General features: G+C 47.2%; 1 protein-coding gene across 2 annotated transcripts; it reads left to right on the forward strand.

Annotated features, from left to right (window-relative positions):
* The first annotated feature begins 1,414 nt into the window (after positions 1-1,414).
* CD2 (CD2 molecule) lies at positions 1,415-19,937 on the forward strand. 2 transcript variants are annotated; one of them, XM_015298201.4, is made up of 5 exons: positions 1,415-1,529; positions 4,951-5,244; positions 7,121-7,360; positions 8,945-9,064; positions 10,721-19,937. In XM_015298201.4, exons 1-5 carry the CDS (start codon positions 1,469-1,471, stop codon positions 10,909-10,911), a joined length of 906 nt encoding a protein of 301 aa, XP_015153687.2. In that variant the 5' UTR covers positions 1,415-1,468; the 3' UTR covers positions 10,912-19,937. The 2 variants fall into 2 exon arrangements, with proteins under 2 accessions (XP_015153687.2, XP_046768760.1); XM_046912804.1 differs by lacking the exon at positions 1,415-1,529 and adding an exon at positions 4,264-4,318.
* The last annotated feature ends 1,845 nt before the right edge of the window (positions 19,938-21,782 follow it).

The following is a 21,782-nucleotide window of genomic DNA, read 5'->3' on the forward strand; positions in this document are numbered from 1 at the left end:
TGGTTTCAGCATGTCAGGGCCTCCTCTTGTCCTGCTCAGTGAACCCAGCAAGTAAAGCAGGAGGGATGAGGATGTGCTTGCTGCATCCAAAGTCCTGTTGGTGCTCTAGCTGGAAGTCCCTGAAGCCAACACTGCCAACACAGGCTGCTTGCCTCTGGGCATCTTCCATGCCCTCAGTCTGGTTTCCTCCACAGAAGGTAGAAGTTGAGCACAAAACCGTCATCTTGCTGCTGTTGCTTCCTCTCGTTTTGTGTGTGTCTCCATTGTGTGTTCTTTGTAAGTAGACTACAAAGAGAAGGAAGAACAGCTACGTAGGGAACATAATGTGGGGGCCTGTAATACTGACTGTGGCCTCAGTGCTTTTTCCATTGGGTATTTCCATTTTTTTTTCTTTCTGTGCAAACAGCAATGTTTTTTACCAGCTGAAGAAGGGTCATTAAAACAATGACAAAGTTGGAGAAAGGGAAGGGTCTTAGAAGACCTCCCTGTAATGTCAAGGAATCACATAAATTAATGAGAAAGATTTATCTAATATTGTGCATTTCTTGTGCTGTATCTTTTTATTGTCTTCTTTCTTGGCTTACATTTGCAATAAAAATCTGGAATATTTCAGTGGCCACTATTGCAAAGGGATTGTGCTAACAATTAAAAATCCTCTCCACACCATCTGTTTCATGTTGGAAACCGAAATAAAGAATTTATTAGCTTCTCACATGGTTTTGGACCTAACTCTCATCCCTCCTCCCATCTTCTTTCCTCGCAATCTTTCCAACATCAGCCAGCTTTGGATCTAGTTTCTGGATAGACCAAAGAGGTGTTTTCATGTTTTCATGCTGTTCCAAGCCCACTCTTCTTCCATGGCTCACTTGGATGGATGGCCATGCCTGTCAGACTCCCATGTGTGGCAGTGGGCCAGCCCCTTGCAGATCAGACACTGATGTGAAGCTGATCTAATACTTTCCAAGGGAAGTATGTCTCCTTTCCACAAGTTGCCCAGCAGCTATCAGTTCCTGTTCCCCCCTTGGGGAACAGGGCTTGTTGTCCTCTCTTTGCTGAGGGGGCCACAGGGGAGCAGAAGGGCTCCCACCACCCCTGCCCAAGGGGGCATCTGTCCCACAAGGAAGATGACGTGGATAGTGGAGCTGAACTCTTCAGTTGGACACTGAAGAGGACGAGGGCCCTGTCTGGTCCTCAAGCTGAGCGGGCAGGCCTCGGTGGGGACAGGGGCATTTGTCATGCTGTCCCCATCACAACACGCTGCCCCATCCTGACAGAGCACAGCCTTCAGGAGGTGCTACTGCTGCTACTTTGGGTGTCTGGTGAGAAACGAGAAGTGCTCGAGTGCAGGCAGGAGGTTGGGAGGAGGGCACAGGCTGTGCAAGCACGGCTGCTGCTTTCAGCAGAAGAGCCTTTCACCTGCTGGCAGCTGCTCTTGACGAGGCGGTGCTGGGTTTTTTGGATCCTGAAAATGAACTTCGGGAGGATTTTCCTAGTCAAGTGCTTGCTGCTTTTGTTTCCCAAAGCAAAATGTAAGTCTTCATTAAGATCTTCAACTTTTGTTGGTGGTGGTGTTAAAATTGCCTTTAAACAATTTACAGCTTGGTGGGATGTTACTGATGAGAAACTAGTTCCAATTTCCCAATGCGTGAGGTGCCTGGAGAGTCTCTGGGTTGTGGATATTATTACGTGATTACATTTTCATCTAGGAGAGGAGAGCAAGACCTGAATTTCTCATTTCTATTGTAGCAGTAAGCTGTAAACAGCTCCGGTTTTAAGTTAATGAGCTTTAATTTGACACGTGTGTAACAAGAAATATCAGCATGATGTTTTCTCTCTGCCCTTGAGGTAGCCTGTACTACATTAGTGATCTACTTCATTGTGTATTGTGCAGAGGCATTATCACATGTAATTACCTTTTCTTATCAGTGATGAGCAAATCTTCTGAAAGTGCAAATTATATTCTTCCCTAAATATTAACAGAAAGTGTGTTATATCTCAGTGTCATCAGTGGAGCTCAAGGAGCCCAGGATGTGAGAACAGTAAGCGAATGCCTGCTCACATTTTGTACACTACTGCTCTCATTTTTAAAGTATTAATCTAAAAACTTAATTCAGGTGTCTCTTTCTCTCTCATCTATGAGTTAACAACACATCTGCTCGCAGACTTTCTTTTCCTGTTCATTCCACTATAGATTGGTTGTATTTTTTTTCTTCCAGAACAAAATTGGTTGGCAAATAAGGAATTTATGTTTGGTATGTGATGCTTTTCTTCCCAAACAGAAACGAAGTTCATTCCCTTGAATGGAAAATGCATTTCAGATTTACCTGAAGCAGTGAAACAGAAGATTCCTTACTTCTCTAAAGTTACTTTTTGGGGCTTTTTCTTTTCTTGACTTTCCCTTGTGGCTGCAAATGGGCTCTGCACTGCCAGCTCTGATCTTTCTGCCCCTTGAAGAGCATTTCAGCTGACATTAGCAGAACTGCCATTTCCTCAGCTAAACAGATTTGTAGTATCACATGTGTGGAATCCTCCGCTTTCCATTACATCCATGGGATCTCCATAGGGATGTGCCTTGGGGCTCAGTCCTTAGAGATGCCACTGGATTTTCCCTGAAAACTTATATCTTTTTCTCCATACTTCTGGATAGAAGATATAAATGTGCATATCTGTTACGCAAAGGCATCCTGTTCCTAGCTCCAAATACCTGCTTGTGATGGAGCAGAGACAGGTACTGGAACTCAACCATTTGGGTACAACCCATAACTCCATCTCTGTGGAAGGCAGCTGCTGCCCAGATATTGACAGCATGGCTTCAGAATGTTTCATTTGATGCATCAAATACCTCATGTGATACTGAACTAAGAACCTTGCTTTAGACTGGGGTGGAAACACTTTGGTATTCATTTTCTTGTTGCTTAGGCAAAATAGTTTAACTCTTTGGTTATCTCTAATAGTGTTAGTTTGCTGAAACAGCAACTGGATTTCAGTTGCCCCTGTAGTTTATCATTGTGGAATAATGGATTATATGCTGCAGTGAGGACCGTAAAAAGTGCATGAGCACAGTTTTTATGTCTGTAGGAAAAAGTGCTTGAAATCTATCAAGTTAGAGCAGAATCAGCTCTCTCTGCTATCTGGGAGGAAATCCCCCACCTGCCCATCAGTTTTATCCTATAAATGAAAGAGGAATGAATATAGATCACGAACAATGAAATAAGTTGCAGTTCAGAATGAAAGTTTTTCGTAATGAACATATCCCACCTCACACTTGTAAATGCTTTTTAACATCTCCCTTTACAACTTTTCCACTGGCAGCTGGGGTGCAGGCATTGCCACACTGAGGTGACATCTCTGGATGTGTTCAAGAGCCATGTAGATGTGGTGATCTTAGTGTTCTTTTCCAACCTTAACGACTGTATGATTCTATGTCAAAACATGCCCCCAGAAGCGTGGTTCCCCAGAGCCATGCCTTGCAGGGGCTGCAAAGCAGCCAGGAGCACGAAGGGCATGTGACCCAGGCACAGAGGGAAGAGTGCATGACCTCCCAAGGTGGTGATGTGTTTAACTTCCCACAGCCATTGCTCACTATCGTCTTCGTGCTGAGTGCCCAGTCCTGGCAGCACTGCTGTGCAGTTCTCTCCTCTCACCTATTTTGCAGAGGGGATCTACAATCAAAGGGCACCTGCCAAGAGAAAAGGCTTTTCTTTTTTTTTTTTTTTTGTCTTCGCTTATCTCCCAGCATCGCTGGTGCCTGATAAGCTCGCAGGCTGCGGTTAGCTGTTTGTTTCTCCCCCTCGCTTTCCTATACTGTGATGCTGTGTTAGAAACATGGGGTGGATGCACTGTGGAACGGCACTACAACTTACAAAACTGCATCTTCCTCCAATGTGGTGTCATGTGCTCACTTCTTGACACAGACACCTCTTTTAGGCCACTGTTTTTATCATTGTTGCCATCACTGCTGCTGCTGAGGAGACCCCATGATCCAGGGCCTCCACAAGCTTGCTGCTCACAGTAATGATAATACCAATGACGGCTCTGCACATCAGCCTGTGCCAAGAGATAAGCCTGCCCAAATGACCTTATCCGCAGGAAGGGTGAATGTAGTAGAAATGCTGAGTCAGGGCCTGAAGCAGTGATTGAGCACCTGGTGGGTGCTCAACCCAGGGGATCTCAGGTGCAAGCAATGCACCTGAATGACCAGAAGGGTCAGAGGCAGGATCCACCCCTTCCCAGACCTCATTTAAGGGTTGGAAGTGGAGGTGAGGGAATCTCATTTGGAGATCTCTGCTCACCTGAGGGCTGTACAGGTTTTCTGAAGGTAAGCAGCTCCCTTCTCATTTTTCTGTGCATGCTGCTGTTGCATTTAAGTGGGTCCTCATTGGCCTGGGATCTTGCTGCTCTGCTGTTGTGCTTTCTATCATGTTACAGTGAAGTCCGTAGGCAGCTGAAAATCTTAGCATTCAAAATCACAGTGAATAAATCATCCAGAGGATAAAGCCTGCTTTTGTAAATGTGACTTTCAGATTCCTTGGAATTAATTTGGGTACTGATGAGCTAACAAACAATCAAGGGGTGCTTTGGAGTAGTGGAAAGAAATATGAAGAGGGGCTTAAGAAACTGAGTGGGTGGAAAATGAAAACCTTTTGAATCATGGCACTAGGTATTAGGAAGGAATTCTTTACTGTGAGGGTGGTGAGACACTAGGACAGGTTGTCCAGTAAGGCTGTGGATGTCCCCTCCTAAGAAGCATTCAAGACTTGGCTGGATGGGGCTTTGAACAACCTGCTCTAGTGGATGGTGTTCCTGTCTTTAGCAGGAGGTAGGAACTAGATGATCTTAAAGGTCCCTTCCAACCCAAAGCATTACTTGATTCTATGGCTGTGGTTGGTGAGCAGGGCAGTAAGGACTGTTTCATCTGAACTGACAGATGGATTGTGCTTCCTTTCATAGGCACCAGTACCATAAATATTTACAAGGCAGTGAATGAGACGGCTCTACTCAATTTCACTGCTGAAAACATGCATGAGACAGTGTGGAGCAGAGGCAACGAGAAGCTGCTTCAGATAAAAGACAAAAAAATTAAATATTACGTGGAGAAGACACGGTGTAGGTGCAAGGTGCTCCTCAATGGGACTCTCCGAATAGAGCGGCTGGTGAAAGAAGACAGTGGGATATACAAGGTGTCTGCTTATGACAAGAACGGAAAGCTGAAGGCAGATGAAACAGTAGTACTCATCGTTTTGGGTGAGTTTTTGCTCTCTCCAAACCAATCAAAGGGTGTCTCACTTCGTTGGAAGCCTTCATCGTAAACTGCCTGCAGATTAAGGAAGTGACTGGGGCCTTATTCATGCTTTAAGGCAGTGAGCTGTCATTGGGGTTACCTGGGTTTAATTCCCAGTTAAGGTGATAGATTGCAAGTTAACTATGTGCTGCATCACTTCCCTATTCTGCAGCAGAGATCTTGCCTTACTGCTGATACACAGCTGTGGAAGTAAAACCATTCAGTAACCGTTGGGTGCTAGTATCAATTGTTATCCAGTTCACACAGTGCTACTGGACTTGGAAAGACAGCTGTTCTGAAGAGAAACAAATAGTTTAAGTGCTGATACCATCACACACCAACATGACCTGGACTCCAGTGTTTCACATTGGGGCTTTCCTCTAAAAGATGCCCTACAGCTTGCGGAAGGGGAGTGGGTTAATGAGAGAAGGAATTATAGTGTCCTTGTTATAGTGTGCACCTAGGCTTCATTTGCTACGGACAGCTCTTAATGCCTTCAAAACTTATGCTACTTATAGCTTATGCTGCCTACAGCTGGAGGTGGCCCTAGTTAGTGGTTCTTCTCCCCATTTAGAAGGTAGGAATAGAGTTTTTTCATCTGATGCCTCTGTCAGTTTTTCCTGGTTGAGGAAAGTCCTGTGAGCCTCCTCTGCTTCAATCTCTGTCATCAGTGACAGAGAATCTGGCACCAAAACATGACTAGTTGCTTGTAGGACACAGAGAAATAGAAATCTGCTCCCTCTGTCATAGCCTCCTTGGAGCTGAGTGTTCTGTTTTGTTCTATTTTCTGTTGTGATGAGTTTTCGTGCTGTGGCTGTCATGCAAGCTGAGTGCCTTTGGCAATGCATAAAGCACTGTAAGTAGCTGTTTGTTCTGTCTTGGAGGAAATTTCTTCTGATAGGTACTGGCACATGAGACCTAATTGCATTTGTACCAGAACACTGGGGCAGGAGTTAGAGGGCTGTCTCCAGCCTCCCTTATCCACATCCTCTGCCCCAAAACACTACTTCCTCCCATGGCCATGAGTCTCCAGGCAAAGCCTGGAGATCATCTGGCCATGTCATGCAGCTCTCCTGTGCTGAAGTGCTTTTAGATGGTCTCCAGATCTGTTGGAGCTCTGCACTGGGGGGCTTCTCATCTTATTACTGAAGGAAGTTATAAAATGAGTGGAAAAATTCCACTCAGAGCAGTGAAGCAGTGGCACAGGCTGCCTGGGAAGGTGGTGGAGTCACTGACCCTCGAGGTGTTCAAGAGCTGTGTGGCTGTGGCACTGAGGGATGTGGTTAGTGGGCATGGTGGGAATACACTGGTTTGACTGGGTCAAACCCAGTTTGGACTGGGTGATCTTTGTGGTCTTTTGTAACCTTAATGATTCTATGATTCTGTCCCTTCAGGTTGTGCTTAGTATGGTTAACTACCTGGAAGTCAAATGCCCTTATGATGTTAAGTACAGACATTTCTATTCAGAAGCAGAATGGGGGATAAAAATCAGATTTCAAATTGTGGCAGTGCTGCAGTGAAAATGGGTTCCAGAGAAGATACAGTATAGTTACTCTTGCTGGCACAAACAGTCCCTCTTTGTTTGAGGGAGAAACAACTTCTAGGGAATTGAGAGAATGGAAAGAGACAAAAAGATCAAAAGTGTGTTAGGATGAAAATGTAGGCTAATAGATGGCATTTTTTTTTATAACTGCAGTGGAAGTCTGATTTATTCTTCGTTCTTCTCTGGTCTCATTAGCTGGTGCTACTCCCTCACTGCAATTCCCTGCTCTGCTTCACAACGGAGATTTTTCAAAAGGAGAAACATCATCAGTTCTGTCTATCCCTTATCTCTTTCAGAGCCTGTCCCTCAGCCAATCCTCAGTGCTGAATGCATTAATAAAACCCTATACGTGAAATGTACAGTGAAGAAGACTGAGGACCAAGTGTTTACGATAGAATTGACTCAAGATAAAATCAACAAATCACAAACGAATGTAACGGAGGTGGAATTTACTACTCGGCACAGTGGAAGATACAGATGTCTTGTTAAGAACCAAGTCAGCAAAAAAACAACTGAGAAGGAAATCAAGTGTCCAGGTAAGAGGTCCACTTTTACCAGAATCAGCTGGGGCTCAGCTACAGCACTTCACATGGTTGTGTCTATCTGCGGGGCTGATCTGGAAGCCAGAAGCAGCCATGGTTCCCTGTATGCAGTACTGCGAGTCTACTGCTGATGCTGGGTTTTTATTGCATACAGCAGCCTGTGAGAGGCAGAAAACATCTTTCCCTTGTTTTTATACTTTTATCCTTTTTCAATTTCAGTAAGACAACATAAAACTACCAAGAGGGTAAGCTACCACAACAGAAATTAAAAGCTTACTCCTGGAAAACGTGCCTTGGGATCTTCTCCTGTGTATATAAACCCATGGCATTGCTTTCAGGGTATTTGCTTTTGATTTCCACCCTTATGGTGGGAAAATTACTTGTATGTTATTTTCTTTCTCTCTGTGCTCATACCTATGAAGGTGGTGGTTATCTGCTACCAATGGGTATGCATGCATGGCTGCTTTCACAAGGGGAAAAATAGGCTACTTGGACTCCCAAGGCTGCCTGGAAGTCAGGAAGGAGATCGTGGAGAAGTTAGCTAAACCTTGAGACTATGCAACTCAGATGAGCATAGCTCAAGTGTTCCATGGATTTCCTTACTTGTTTGAAGTTTTCTGTCACCTTGAGTATTAATCTTCAGTGAACAAGATGGCTTAAGATGAGACTGAGCTTGTTGAACCATATGATCAGCTGGGAGAAGCTGGTACTGGAAGGGCAAAACACTGGAAGGGCATAGCACTTGTTTCAGCTGCTGGTGCTATGCTGAGAAGAGCTAGGTTACTGAGTATACTTGGTTTCCATTTACTCTCAGGGAGCAGCCCAGGCTGATGTTGGTCTTCATACTGTAGACATACATCTTGACATCAGTCTTATGACTCTTGCCCTTTGTGTGCATGCTGAGGTGGCACCAGCAGAGTCTCCTTCTCTGGAGCTTTGCTTCAGGAAGCAAAGGAAAGGCCTGCTTCTGTGGGATTGAGCTCCACAGCACTGTGCTCAGACATGAACACCCAAGCAGGAGGTAATGAAGGCAATCTGGCAGAACTTAGCTGGTCTAATACAGAGTGCTCACATAAATCTTTGCTCACCGAACAAATCAAACTCTCATTTTGAGGCTGTGGGATGCTTGGTGGGTTTTCTGTTTTCACTATTCTTAATTTGCATAGAGCCAAAAATGCGGAAGCACCAAAATGATATGAGGCAAGCTGCTCTGTGTCTGCAGCTCAGATGAAGTACTTAAGGAAAGTTTATTTCTGTTAGGTGCTGAGTGCTGCCTGGACACTTTTTATCCTTAAAAGGGTCTATCGCAGGAGCAGGCCGTTTGTGCTAATTTAAGAGGAGCTAGCATGCACCAGTGTGCTGGTTTCAATTTCCTGCTAAGAAAGTTTCTGCAGTATTCTTCCACACTGTTCCACACCACAGTGAGGACTGCTTTTCTGTGTACAGAGAAAGGACAGAGGGGTGGGTTCTCTCACCGGTGCTGTTTTCATATTCAGTGGCAGAAAGATACAAATTTCTAGGTTGGTGTTACACAAGCTATTTCTTTTCCTCTAACATCCTCTTTATTCTCTTAACTAGGTCAGCTGGACCTCTATCTCATCTTGTGCATAGCAGGAGGTGCAGTATTCTTTGTTGTCTTTGTGATTTTGCTTATTTATTGCATCAGGAAGAAAAAAGCAGATAGGCTTGAAGATGATGGTAAGTATTCAAAGGCTTTAAGTTCTCTCCAGCCACTTAAAATCTTAGAGGTTCTTCCTGACAGCTTCCCTGTGGGCAGGAGCAAGAGCTCATCTTTGGCACGTAGTGAATCTCAGCACATCAGCTGCTGTTGTCAGTCTTGTTTTCAGACATACACTTTGAATGAAAGGCTTTTTGTTCTCAAGCCCTTCTGTTCTTCCTACATAGATAAACTGCTGCTCGAATCCTTGGTCAAGGCCACCTGTCATGAACATTGATGGGGCTAAACATAGAGAATTAAATGTCATAGGTATTTTCAGTAAATTTATATAGTATAAAATTAGGATCTCTGACACAGTCACCTTTGGAAACCCTGTACATAAGGGGCGGGCAAGAACTCAACTTCTCAGGGAGTTTCTCAGGCATCTCCTGGTGCTTTTTCTCTGCAAAACAGCATAGTTGGAGGCATAAAAACACTGGAGGTCCAGCTTGAGGGATTTAAAAAGTCTATGGACAGAGTTCTCATCTGTTGTCTAGAATTCAAGCTTCTTTAAGAAAATATACTGCCAGAGTCACCTCTCAGTGCAGGCTCTGTCTTGACAGATGTTGCCTGGGATTGCAGCTTGCTTATTGCCCTTAGTTTGGGTGGGCAGAGGATGCTGAGCTGACACTCAGGAAGAATTGGCTGGCCCACTCGAAAGAGGAAGTTCCAGTATAAGGGAGATTACCCTGCAGCCAGGCCAGCGTGTTGGTGTTGAAGGCTTGTTTCCAAGTCTTACACCCACGTACTGCGTCAGACTTGCTGTATGATCTTCAGTGGCAGCTAGACTCTGTGTGAGTGCCTGAACTCACAAAATGTGAGAAGAAACTCCTTTGTGCTGCACAGCATTGTTTGTCAAATAATAAGGGTAATGTTGGAAAGAAACTCCAGACGATACCTCAAAGGTGCCTGTGGTCAGTCTGACAGCAAGGGTTAGCAAATGCTTCCCATGTCTGAGGGTAGAACTTCAGTATGGGTAACTCATCACAGACCCCTCACTTCCCCTGAAGTTATCACCACAAAGAGTAGGCAAGAGTTCTCCCTGTCCTCTAGGAGAGCTCATAAACAGTGCAACCATGGGATGTTGTCTTAGACTGTGCACATCTCATGAGCACAATGCCAGTGTGAGCAAAGCCACTGGAATTTTGTCTTACACTATGGCTGCTCTTGTTGCTCTTTGTCAAAGGAGTAGTTTATCCCATTCAGTGCAGTGACAGCACCTCCTCAGTTTTTGGGTCTGGATTCAAGAAAAGAGAGAAATCGAGGATGATAAGAACTAAAACAAGATGGATGGCCTCTTTGAAACAGCTTGGTGTGTAAGGTTATTTCAACACCCCAAGAAGTAAATTTCTCAGTACCTAAGCTAAAATGACTAACACTTCACAAATGATGAGTTAGGCAGCTGCAGAACTCTGAGTGCTGCCTGAGCGTGTGGGTGACCAGTGACTTTGGTTGTTTGCTGGAGTAGCAGGACAGCCTGAAAGTGACAGTGGCCTTGCAGGTGAGACCAACATTTTCTATTTCTTTTAATTCCATGGTCCAAACTCTCTTCCCTTGCTGTTGGACTTCAGTAAGAACATTGCCTTCTGCTTAGATGTAAGTAGGTGCCTGACTGCTAGGGCCTCCTGTTGTTGCAGATGAGGAAAGGCTGCAGATCCACCAGGTGGACACAGAGATGGCGATGCGGAAGCTCCCTCAACCTCCATCCAACCCTACCCCGCAGCAGAGACCTCTGCCACAGCCACATGCACAGCAGCAAGCAGTGCCCCCACGGCCCAAGCCGCGCACCCAGCTACAGGCCCAGAGCCAGCTGAGAGAGAGGCACTGAGCACCTGCCCTGGGGGATGGAGGGCTCTTTCTTATGGAATAAGAAAGCTTACAATGGTCAGGAACTCCTCCCACCCAGGCTTGTGTAGCACTCAGCTATGGAGTTGCAGAAGATCAGGGAGAGCATCAAGTAACTGGAGTTGAAGAAACACAGTGGAGGAGGCTGAAGATGATGAGACCTGGGACTCTTTTTTTTTTTTCTTCAGGTGACTCTATGCTAAGGTATAGAGCACCGACACCTGCATCCTTCTGTGGTTCACTTGTTTTCACTGCACCTTGTTTTGCTTTCTGGATCGGTTATATCAAAGTGAGAGCCTTACTGAGACAACATGGGCTTGCGGATCTTATCTGGTTTTGTCACATAGCTTTTCATTCTCTTGCTGTGCATTAGAACAGCCCTCTGGTTTCAGCATCAGATGCATGATCTCCTAAACAGAACAATTATTTGTATGTAATTAACCACTGTTGGCAGAATTGGTGCTGTCCAACACAGAGGATGACAAACCGAAAGGAGATGTGACAGACTTGAAGCATGCATGTGTGAAAAATGTAAGGGGGAAGGAGTATATCCTTCATTTTCTCTACTGTTTCAGCTCAGTTCCTGTGCTTCTTCACTGGCAAGTGAAATGAAACTATTTTCCCTATAGATCTGTTTGGCTAGTTGGGTAGTTTTGTGGATTTTCTTTCTTTTTGTCACAGAAAAGGTCTGGTATACGCTGGCTCCTAGAGTTAGTATTTCAAACTGCCAAGCAGCCTCCTTAACAATACTGTTGTCTGAATTGACGTGGCTTCCACAACCAGGCCACCTGTCTGAGTGACCAAGCTCCCTGATTTTGCTGGTAAGCACCTCATGATTGCTGCTGAGTACCAGGTAATTACAGAAAACTGCTGAGAGGCCTCACTCTCCTGAAGGCAGAGGTGCATGCCTGGACTGCAATAACTAATCCTGCATCACTCTCCAAGTTCTGGACAAACACTCCTTGCTCCTCTGGCCTTTGGGAATGTTTACAACTGGCTCTATGAGACATCTGAGGAGCTAAGAGAGGACATGCCTTCCTGGAGCAATGTCCGAATGGATAAACTGGTCCAACTGGTGTGAAAGTCAGCAGAGGTGGAGAAGGGGAGAGCTGTCAGTCACAGAGTGCAGGATATCCAGACAGCATTTTGTTGCAATAGGCAGAAGGATGTGCGGTATGCCTCTCAGAGCTGACTCTCCTGTGTGTACCATGGCAGTTAAATGGCCTTCTTTTTGTTTCTCCTCAGAAATGCAACTGTTTATCTTCTGATATGAGGGTGAAGGAGTAACTCAGGGAGAGAAGGGTCTCTATCTCTTCCAGAGCTCAGTCACTTTGCTTGAGCTCCGGAGGGGGCACAGTGATGGGAGGGTCGCTTGTTCTTCTGCAGCTTGTTTTAAGGTTTTTACTACTTAGAATTGCATTTGGTAAACATTTAATGGTTTACTTTTGTAATATAAGCGTGTCCCTGCAGTGGATGAATAAAGATAAGAGTGGGTGACAAGGGCTTCAGCTCATACCTGTGCTGGGATCCCATTGAAATCTCCCTGTGGTACAGAGAAGATAGGAAAAAACGCTCTGGTCCATGAGCCACAGGAAGCTGGATGTGGAAGGTGTCACAGATCCCTGGGAGGTACTGTCTGTTATGTACTGGTTCTTCTTATGACATCACTGCCACAGTGCCTTCTGTGCCATGGGCTTAACAGACCTGCAGCAATGCTTTCGAGGTGCTCCTTCCTCATGGGACTTGCTCAGCTTCTGTCATGTTGGCTAGGCCGATGGGCCTGGCACCTCTGGTTACTTGGTAGGCATCTGTAACTCTGTTCCTTATGTCTGGTGTCTTTTTTTAGCCCATGGGGATGGCTGTGCAGAACCTGGGGCATAGCCAAACCACTGTGCTGGCAGCTCCCTGGTAAGCAGCCCTGCAAAATGCTGCCAGCTATTCTTGCAGCCTGGCGTCTGTGCTGTAGTTGAGGTCAACAGCAGAGCAGGAACACTACTTGAAGTGTCCCGCTAGCCTGTGTCCTCTGCCTGATTCCTCTTGCTGGTTTCTGGATTACTAGGCAGGGAAGTTCTCTGTGCTGTGATCCTAGCCGCAGCAGACATTGGTACTACAGGGTTTGGTTTCGAATCCTCATTCTCTTCCTTAGCCAAGAGAGCCACAGTACCGCATTCAGCCTGAGGGTGGGCAGCATTCCATGTTCTGTCCCCTTAAAGCACGAAATTCTCCCAGGCTCCCTCCCCACTGCTGCCCTTCTCTCACTGGGGCTGATACTGAGGTGATGCTTGCCACAGCACCATACACTGGGGCAGCTGAGGCAGTGCAAGGGGCTGCTGGCCCAGCAGCAGTATATGTTGGTTCTTTAGGCAAGGGACTGAAGCAGGAAGCAACTCTCTTGAGTGGGAGGCAAGAAGCTTTTCTGCTCTTGGCTACAGAATCGGGTGAAACCCTACCTGTGAGGCCAGGCTCCAAACCATGCTGTGACCCTTCTGGGCTGCATCAAAAGAAGCATGGCCAACAGGCTGAGGGAGGTGATCCTGCCCTTCTACTCTGCTCAGGTGAGACCTCAGCTGGAGTGCTGCATCCAGATGTGGAGTCCTCCATGCAGGAGAGGCATGGATGTGTTGGAGTGTGTCCAGAAAAGGGTCACAAAAAGGATCCTAGGGATGAAATGCCTCCCTTACAAGGACAGGCTGAGAGAGCTGGGGCTGTTCAGCCTGAAGAAGAAAAGGCTTGGGAGACCTAGTAGCAGCCTTTCAGTATCAAAAGGGGGTCTGTAAGAAAGAAGAGGACAGGCTCCTTAGCAAGGTCTGTGGTGACAGGACAAGGGGAAATGGTTTCAAACTAAAAGAGGGAAGATTTAGACTAGATGTAAGGAAAGAAGTCTTTTACAACACGGGTGGTGAGGCATTGAAATGGGTAGCTCAGAGAAGTGGTAGATGCATGGCTCCTGTCCCAGGGACAAGGCTGCCAGCTGATACCCGCCACAGTGGGTACAAGTGAAGTGGCATGCATCTCAGTGCTGCCCTTCATTTTGTTGCTGCAACTCTGGGTGTTTTTGGCCTTGCTGCAGTCCACCGAGGTCTCCTCTGGGGTGTCAGGCTTTCCAGCCAAATTTCTCAGTTAGGTGCTGAGGGGCTCTGAGCCAAGAAAATGAGCTGAATGTTGACCTGTTGGGTGGAGTTGCATGAAAATACAGCATGGGTAGTAGACACAGGACTATGAGCACAAAGTACCCCACACAACAGGAGTCTCTTCAGGGCAGTGCTTATGTTAGCTTCAGTCACTTTCTTTAGTAATCACTGCTGTTTTTATGATTTCTCATGTTTGTTTCGATGTACTGTAACAGGATATTTGTACATTCCCAAGTTCTATTTGATGCCTCTGAGAAAAGTCAGCAATTTTTCTTAACATTTGTCACAGAGCATTCATGTCTTAGGTTTTTGTGCTGCAGAGGGTGTATCAGTTCTGGAAAATAGCTGACATTGAGACCTAAGAAATAACAGGAAGTGCTCAGCTCTGATGATGCTTGCTGCAGCCTTCCCTGGTTCTTCCATAGACATGTCTATCAGTGAATCATTCCAGATAGAGGTTTTTCCCCATTCTTCCTATGAAAGATGAGTCAAGAGGGCTGATGTGCCAAGCTGTACTCTGCAAAGACACTGATCTGAACTCCCTGGCATGAGGGATGCATGTGTTGTCTGGGTGTTAGCAGGAGTCAGCTTTGGTTGGTGATGGAGAACAAGAACCAGTACTGAAAGTAATGGGAGGAAAGTACAACCCCATGCTCAGAGCAGTGTGGTTATTGTTGTGCTCCTGCAGTATTCACCAGCTCTGCAGTCTGAATAGGCACCCAGAAAACTAGTGGTTGGCCCTTGTGTGTCCAATCCCTATTTTAGGCTGCTTGGCGTGAGCAGCACTTGCTGCCTAAACTTAGGCTTTGCAGTAGAGTATATGAGTCCTTGGCAAGTGCCAGGGGGCTCCTGCTTCTAGCACAGGCAGGACTGGAGCCAGTCAGATAATTTCAATCCTAAAATGGAACTTCGAGCCTGTAAAATGTCACATAGGAGCCTGTGGCTGGTAAATGTCTTTCTTTGGCATGCTTTTAAAAATAATGCCATGAGGGGAAAAGGCATCCCCCATCCTGCATCAAATCCTCAGGCTCAGATATGGTGATCAACCTCAGCTGGGACTGTCTTGCCTACCAGCCCTCTTCTCTATTCTGATGAATAAAGCTTCTCAGCTTCAGCTGTGCTGAAACCTCACAGCAGGCTCAAGAAATGCTGAATTTGTCTTTGAAACTATAGTTCTCTGTGGAGTGTGCCATGGATGATAGGTCAGAGCAGAGCTCAACCTTTGGTAGGCAAAGCTCTGCAAATACTACTTGCAAGTGCTGGCTGTGCAAGTGGGATGTCAGATGTAGACAAAATAAGGACAGAGAAATGCCTCAAGTGGATGTTTGGTTTCTGCCTGCTGCTGTAAGCAACACCAGCCTCAATACCACCCCATTACCTCATGTGCCTTTGATCTGGGTGACATTGTTAGATGGTGTCTGTCTCCATTACCTCAGAAATGCAGGTTTTAAGGTTGCAGGAAGAGAGAACCCCACAACAAAGAAGCCCTCCACACAGCAGCACTCGTTGGCCACATTTTCCACACTTTCTCTGCCTGTGTTCTAAGAGAAGGAAGGCATTTCACACTGCTGCCCTCCCACACAAATACCCACTTTCTCTCTATGCCCTTCTTGGTGTCCCAGGGTAGGTAGGTGAGCAGGCACGGGGGGACTGTGGGGGTACAAGTAACAACTCAGAAATCAAACAGCCTGTTTGCAGCCCGATGTGCATCTGTGAGCTGCCTCCTCCTCCCTGGTGAGGTGAAACAGGCAGTGAGGCCCTCAAGCTGGGATACCTGGGCCTGCTGCTGAATGTTACGCCTGCTGGGACAGGCTGGGACTTCTGTGGTGGACTACCCAGCTCAGACACATCTTTCTTCCTCTGCCAGATGCGAGGTGAGGTTTCCCATCAAGGAAGGGAATGAAGTAGAGGTATGAAGCTTTGTTAGTGAGTTTCTACATATGGCATCACTGTAGCTGTGCTTTATTCCATTTCCAGTCTCCTGGAGGTGTTACGGCTGCTCAGTGAACCACCTGAGGGAGCTGTGTCTCTGAGAATGGCTGTATGGCTGCAGGCTCTGCCGCTGACAGGCATGCAAGGCTGGGATGACTGCAAGGCTGATGTGCTGCGGGCACTGTTGGTGCTAAATCACCAATTTTATGTGGCTTCACTGTGATTTCAGTGGCCAGTGCAAACAAATCACTGAATGAGGATGTGGAGGATGTGGTTCCTATTGCAGGGGAAATGCCCATATCTCAGACCCAAAATTCAAACAGAAAACCTCTGACGCCCTTTTGCTAAGCTTACGGTTTCTATAGACTGTTTTTGCTATTTTAAAAAAGAAGAAGAGCTTAACCAAAAGCCAGCCACTGCAAAGAGGAACTGAGCAGCATGAAGTCTTTAAAAAAAAAAAAACACTGGAAGGAAGGAAATGTGTCTGTACAGAAAGTGATTTGTAAGGAGCCTTTAGGCCCAGCAGTGGAAATTCTGCATATTGGAGGAGCTGGGAGGAACTGAAGGCCCTCCAAAGAAAAGTCTGTTCAATAAGCTAAGTGTTTCTGCTAGGTTAGGGCACTGGGTTGGCCTGTGATAGAGGAGAAGGGTGCTGGATGACCATGTAAGAAAAAGCAGTTCAGCTTTAGAAAAGCCACCAAACTGCTGAAGTGCCACAGGTGATGCCAGGGTTAGAGGGGATGTCAAGAAGAGAGGAGAGGCATCTCAAAATGGCAGCCAAGGAAGAAACCAGTGAGTCCCCTTTCTCTCAAAGCATCTGTGCTAGAGAAGAACAGTGACAGAGCACCTGAGGTAAGTGCAGCTTTGATGTCTTATCTAGAGATGGAAAAACTGCACTGCTTCTATTGGGCACCAAAGCAGCTGTCTCAACTGACTCAACATACGTGTGCACATGATAGTTATGAGAACTGTCAGTCCTTTCCCTCTCTGGAAGCTTTTAAGGACAGACACTTCTAAAGCCCTTGTAAGAAACAGTTCAGAAGAATGGTTTACAAGCCCAGACTGATCAGATGGGAAACAAAAGCTCTACTTCTCCAAGATATTTAAAAAACAAAACAAAACAACGCTGCAGTAGCTAAATGGGATGGAATAAATGACACAGATGATGCTTTTCTGTGGTATGTCTGCAGCTTGGCCCAGCACTGCAGAAAGCACAGGTCATCTGTGGGCTGGAGCTGGGGACAGGCACGGTGGCATGAGCCTGACAGACTTGGCCAATCTCTCACATTGGACCTGGCTGCTCTGCATCTTCTCTCAGCATAAAGCATTATGCAGCACATGAGGAGCAATCAGATGTTCTCCTGTAGCAGTCTTGGAAGCAGACACTTGCCTGCAAAGCCATGTGGCTACCAGCCCTGAAATCAGCCCACGGATCTCTGCCATGTGGCAGCATCGGTAAAGTGAGCTTAAAGACCCACAGGGTAAGCTGGTAGATACAAACCAGAGTAGGCCAGGATTGATGCCCTCCCTGAAACATGCCTCTGAATCTCTTCCTGGTCTTCGGTTCAGAGACATTAATGAATCACTGAGTTGTAGAATCATAGAATGGCTTGGGTTGGAAGGGACCTCAAGGATCACTGAGTTCTGACCTCCCTGCCACAGGCAGCGTTGCCAGTTAGTAGATCAAATGCTAGATCTGATTGCCCAGGGCCCCATCCCACCTGGCTTTAAACACTTCCAGGGACAGGGCATCCATAACTTCTCTGGGCAACCTGTTGCAGCACCTCACCACTCAGTAAAAATCTTCCCCAACATCTAATCTAAATCTCCCTTTCTCTAGTTCAAAATTATTCCCCTTTGTCCTATCGCTATTTCCCTGTGTAAAAAGTTAGTTTCCCTCATGTTTATAAACTCCCTTTCAATACTGGAAGGCCTCAGTGAGGTCTCCCTGCAGCCTGGAGCTGGGGGGAGAGGAGAGGAGAGGAGAGGAGAGGAGGGCTGTTGGCACAAGGTGTGGGATTTTGGCTGCCCTCTCCCATTGGTGGCCAAGGCCTCTACCTTAGGTAGTGAGCAGCATGGCAGGAGGAAGGCTCTCAGCCATCTTCAGGGGTGGGAGATGGAGGCAGCATGGTGCTGGTGGTGGTGGGAGTGTGTGCACACCACATGTGGGTGCTGTCACCTAGTGGGGCAATGGGAGTGTGGCACTGCTGGGGCTCTGGGCCCTTTTCGCTGCCTGACATCAGTCTACTACTTTCCGTTCACGCTCTGTTACAAGCAGGTCCAGGTTTCCTTTTCCCACCTTGTCGCTGCTCAGACACGTTCTGCCACTTACACAACAGGAGGCAAACCTCCCTGCTGGAGGCCCCAAACTTTCCCGCTGGGCACAGGGACATGACTTGTCTTCAGGAAGGCAAAGGCTTTGTGAGAGAAGCAGTGCTTGGAGGCATTCCAGGCTGAGCGACAGTGGAAGGCTATGCTATGGAACTCTCTGCTATGAAAGCTGGAACACGAGCCACAGCCCAGGCAGCGAAACAGCCAAAAGCAGCTTCCCTGATGGGAAACATAGGCATGGTTTTGTTTTTAAGGATGCGAAGATTTCTTAGTTGTGTTTTAAATACTTGGACGAGGTTGAAATCCTCCATTTTTTTTTCTGTCTCTGAAATGCCTGCTTATGTGTGAGGGAGAGTGATCTTGGCTGGTGTCCATAAGGAGACATGGTTATGAAGGTGTGTCTCTGCTGGCCTTATTTCTGCTGTCCTTCTCTATCCTCCCCCAGTAGCTCTTTCCTTCCCTTCCCTTCCCTTCCCTTCGGATTGACCTGCAGGCTACATCTGCTTAAGTACATTCAGTATTTGCTTTCCAAAAGGCTCCTGGCTTAATTTTTCTCATTCTCTTTGCTGTGTAAAGAGCTTCCATGCGTGGGCAGGATGCGAGGAGAGACTTCAAAAAGGCCACAAGAGGGCACCTGGAAACAACGGTTTTGTTCATCACGGCTGTGTCCGCTCTTGGGCTCTTCCCTCTTTTCTTTTTTTTTTTTCGCCTTTTTTTTTTTTTTTCCTTTATTTTTCTTCTTCTTTTTTTTTCTTTACACAGACGCAGAGAGCCGTTTTCGTCTTCCTGCGACCTTGCTGCTTTGTGGCAGGAAAGGTGAGCACAAAGCCAGGCGCTGTGTGCAGGCAGCAACGGGCTGCCCCCCACCATTCCCCAGCTGCCCCTCATCCTCTGCCTGCTCTGAGCCCCTGTTGCACACAGGCACGTGCCTGCCAGGAGCACCGTTCTTGCCTACAAAATACACACGTGCGTGCTCGTGCATTGCAGCCACACAGCAAAAGCAGCAACTCTAGCAGCAAACCCAGTCGTGTTCATGTTCGTTTCTTTTTTTTCTCCTGAAAAGCTCCCTGAAACATGCAGACTTCAGTGAAACAACACCTGTGTGCAAACCGCAGTGGGGGTCGGAGCAAGGAAAGAAAGCCCCATCTCAGCAAGCAAGAACGTCAGGTTAAAAGCAGCACCAGGCTTGGCTGTCTTTTTGAGACACCACTGCACGCTGGCTCTGTTTGAGCCGATGCTGGTTGAATGTGGCTGCTTGAAAAGCTTCATCTTCAGAAAGCTGAAGGCATTGTGCCAGAGATCCCGCACATCAGGCTTCAAACCCAAGCTGTCAGGATTGGGAAATTTACAGAGCTCAGCTGCACCGAGGGACAGCTGGGTGCAACGCCGATCTAATCCAGATTATAAAGCTCCTGGGGTTTGCTCAGAGGGAATTTCGATGCGTGCAGTCACAGCATAGCACCCCTGCCGCGATTCTTTTCTGGCAGTATGAGCATCCGTGGTCTTTCCCCATCTCACGTGTGCAGATGTGTGCTCTTTCCATCGTTTCCTCCTTGCTTCTCATGGGAGCTTGCAGATTCAAGCATGAAATCTGTACAAACAAATGCTTTTTACATGTTATACTGTGTGGCTGTGTTGTATACACTTACGCTGTAATTTAATCACTTCCTTGCAGCTCCCTTCCTTGTGTGAGCATCCTACTCTCCTGGCCAATGCATGTGTGCAATAAACATTTCATGCCATCCAGCTGTGCCCAGATAACCCACATACAACTCACACTTGGATGTACGTTTTTAATCACAGAGGCACTGAGTGCTCTGTAATAAATTAATGCTAGAGACTGTATGTTTACAGCCACCCTTCCCACAGTCTGTACAATGTTGAGTGTAAATAGACGTGCTGTCTTCCTTACACAGGCACACGAGCACACACTTAGTTTCCTTTCTCCAGAATCATAGAATCTTTAAGGCTTGAAAAGACCACTAAGGTCATCCAGTCTGGCCACCAGCCCACCCCACCATGCCCACTATCTGCATTCCTCAGTGCCACATCCGCATGGATCTTGAACGCCTCCAGGGATGGTGACTCCACCACCTCCCTGGGCAGGCTGTGCCAGCACCTCACCACTCTTTCTGAGAAGAAATGTTTCCTAATGTCCAACCTAAAACTCCTCTGGTGCAACTTGAGGCCATTCCTTCTCATCCTATTGCTGTTACCTGGGAGGAGAGACCAATCCCCACCTCACCACAGCCTCCAATCAGGCAGCTGTAGTGTGATAAGGTCTCCCCCCGAGCCTCCTCTTCTCCACATTGAATAATTCCAGCTCCCTCAGATACTTCCCATAAGAACTGTGTTCCAGGCCCCTCACAACTCCATTGGCCCTTCTGTGGACACACTCCAGAGCCTCAGCATCTTTCTTGTAGTGTGGGCCCCAGCAGACACTCTGAGCTGTATAGGCAACGGCTGGGGCTCCTTTTCAAGTAGCTGCAACATCTCTCCCATCGTTGCTGCAATAACAAAAAACCCAAACGACCTCTCTCACAAACAGCCTCCTTTTCCAGCACAACCAGCTTCAACCAACCTGCCTGGGCCTGCTGCATGCGTTGGCCCTGGGCACTGTGCTGCTGCCTGCTTGGGGCGGGATGCTACGTGGCAGCAGGAAAACAGGATACAGCAACGTGATGCAATGTGGGCACTTGGGTAGCTAGGAGGGATGCTGGGAATCTGGCAAAGATTTGTGGCTTTTGGGAGGGCACAGCTCATGGCAGGGAGACTCTGTCAGTGGAGGTGGGGTAAAGCAACCAGGCTATGGCAGTGGGGAAGGGGAGGTGGTGGGAATTTCTGACGCCTCTCCTGCCCTACACCAAGCACTGGGAACCTCGCTGCTGCCTGGTTTGTTGAGGGCCAGGAAGACACGGCCTTACTGTGGTATTTGCAAGTGGTGGAGTGCCTGAGTTGAGCTGAGCTGCACCTGGGGAGGGTCCCTGCCCTGGAGAAAGGGCATTAGCTCACGCCAGCCTTCAGCTGCTTTCCCATCTGTGTTCTGCTTTTCAATAGGGGCTTCCTACTATTCAGTGTGAGTCTGTACAGGATGGAGCCTACAGAGAGGTGCTGGGGCAGCACTGAGGGCATGTGTTTGTTCTATGGTATTAGTCTGGTGCAACGATGATTTCTGTCTTCATCCCTCACAACCTATCCTGGAGTGGTGGACAGCAACGAGAGCGGTACCAAGTGCCTCTGTTCCACTCCTCTATCTGCACTGATTCCCAGCTGCACTTCTGGTTTGCTGGGGGCCCTGCTGAGGCAGGATAAATGGGTGCTGATACAGCTGAAAGGGTTCCTGTTTCTGGAACACTGATGTGGTGTGCTTGTGTGTGCCTCTTTGACCTTGCTGGGGGATGCAAGGCCAGGCCCTGTGGTGCCCCTGGGTTTAAAGCCCAAAACCAAACATGTACTATTT

The sequence above is a fragment of the Gallus gallus genome, chromosome 1 (assembly GCF_016699485.2).
Source record: "Gallus gallus isolate bGalGal1 chromosome 1, bGalGal1.mat.broiler.GRCg7b, whole genome shotgun sequence".
Lineage (NCBI taxonomy): Eukaryota > Metazoa > Chordata > Aves > Galliformes > Phasianidae > Gallus > Gallus gallus.

Bases quoted from the DNA above. Each gene is read 5' to 3' on its own strand.
- CD2 (XM_015298201.4), top strand. From the start codon at position 1,469: ATGAACTTCGGGAGGATTTTCCTAGTCAAGTGCTTGCTGCTTTTGTTT. The intron at 1,530-4,950 runs GTAAGTCTTCAT...TTCCTTTCATAG, and splicing joins TTTGTTTCCCAAAGCAAAAT to GCACCAGTACCATAAATATT. The intron at 7,361-8,944 runs GTAAGAGGTCCA...TCTCTTAACTAG, and splicing joins GAAGGAAATCAAGTGTCCAG to GTCAGCTGGACCTCTATCTC.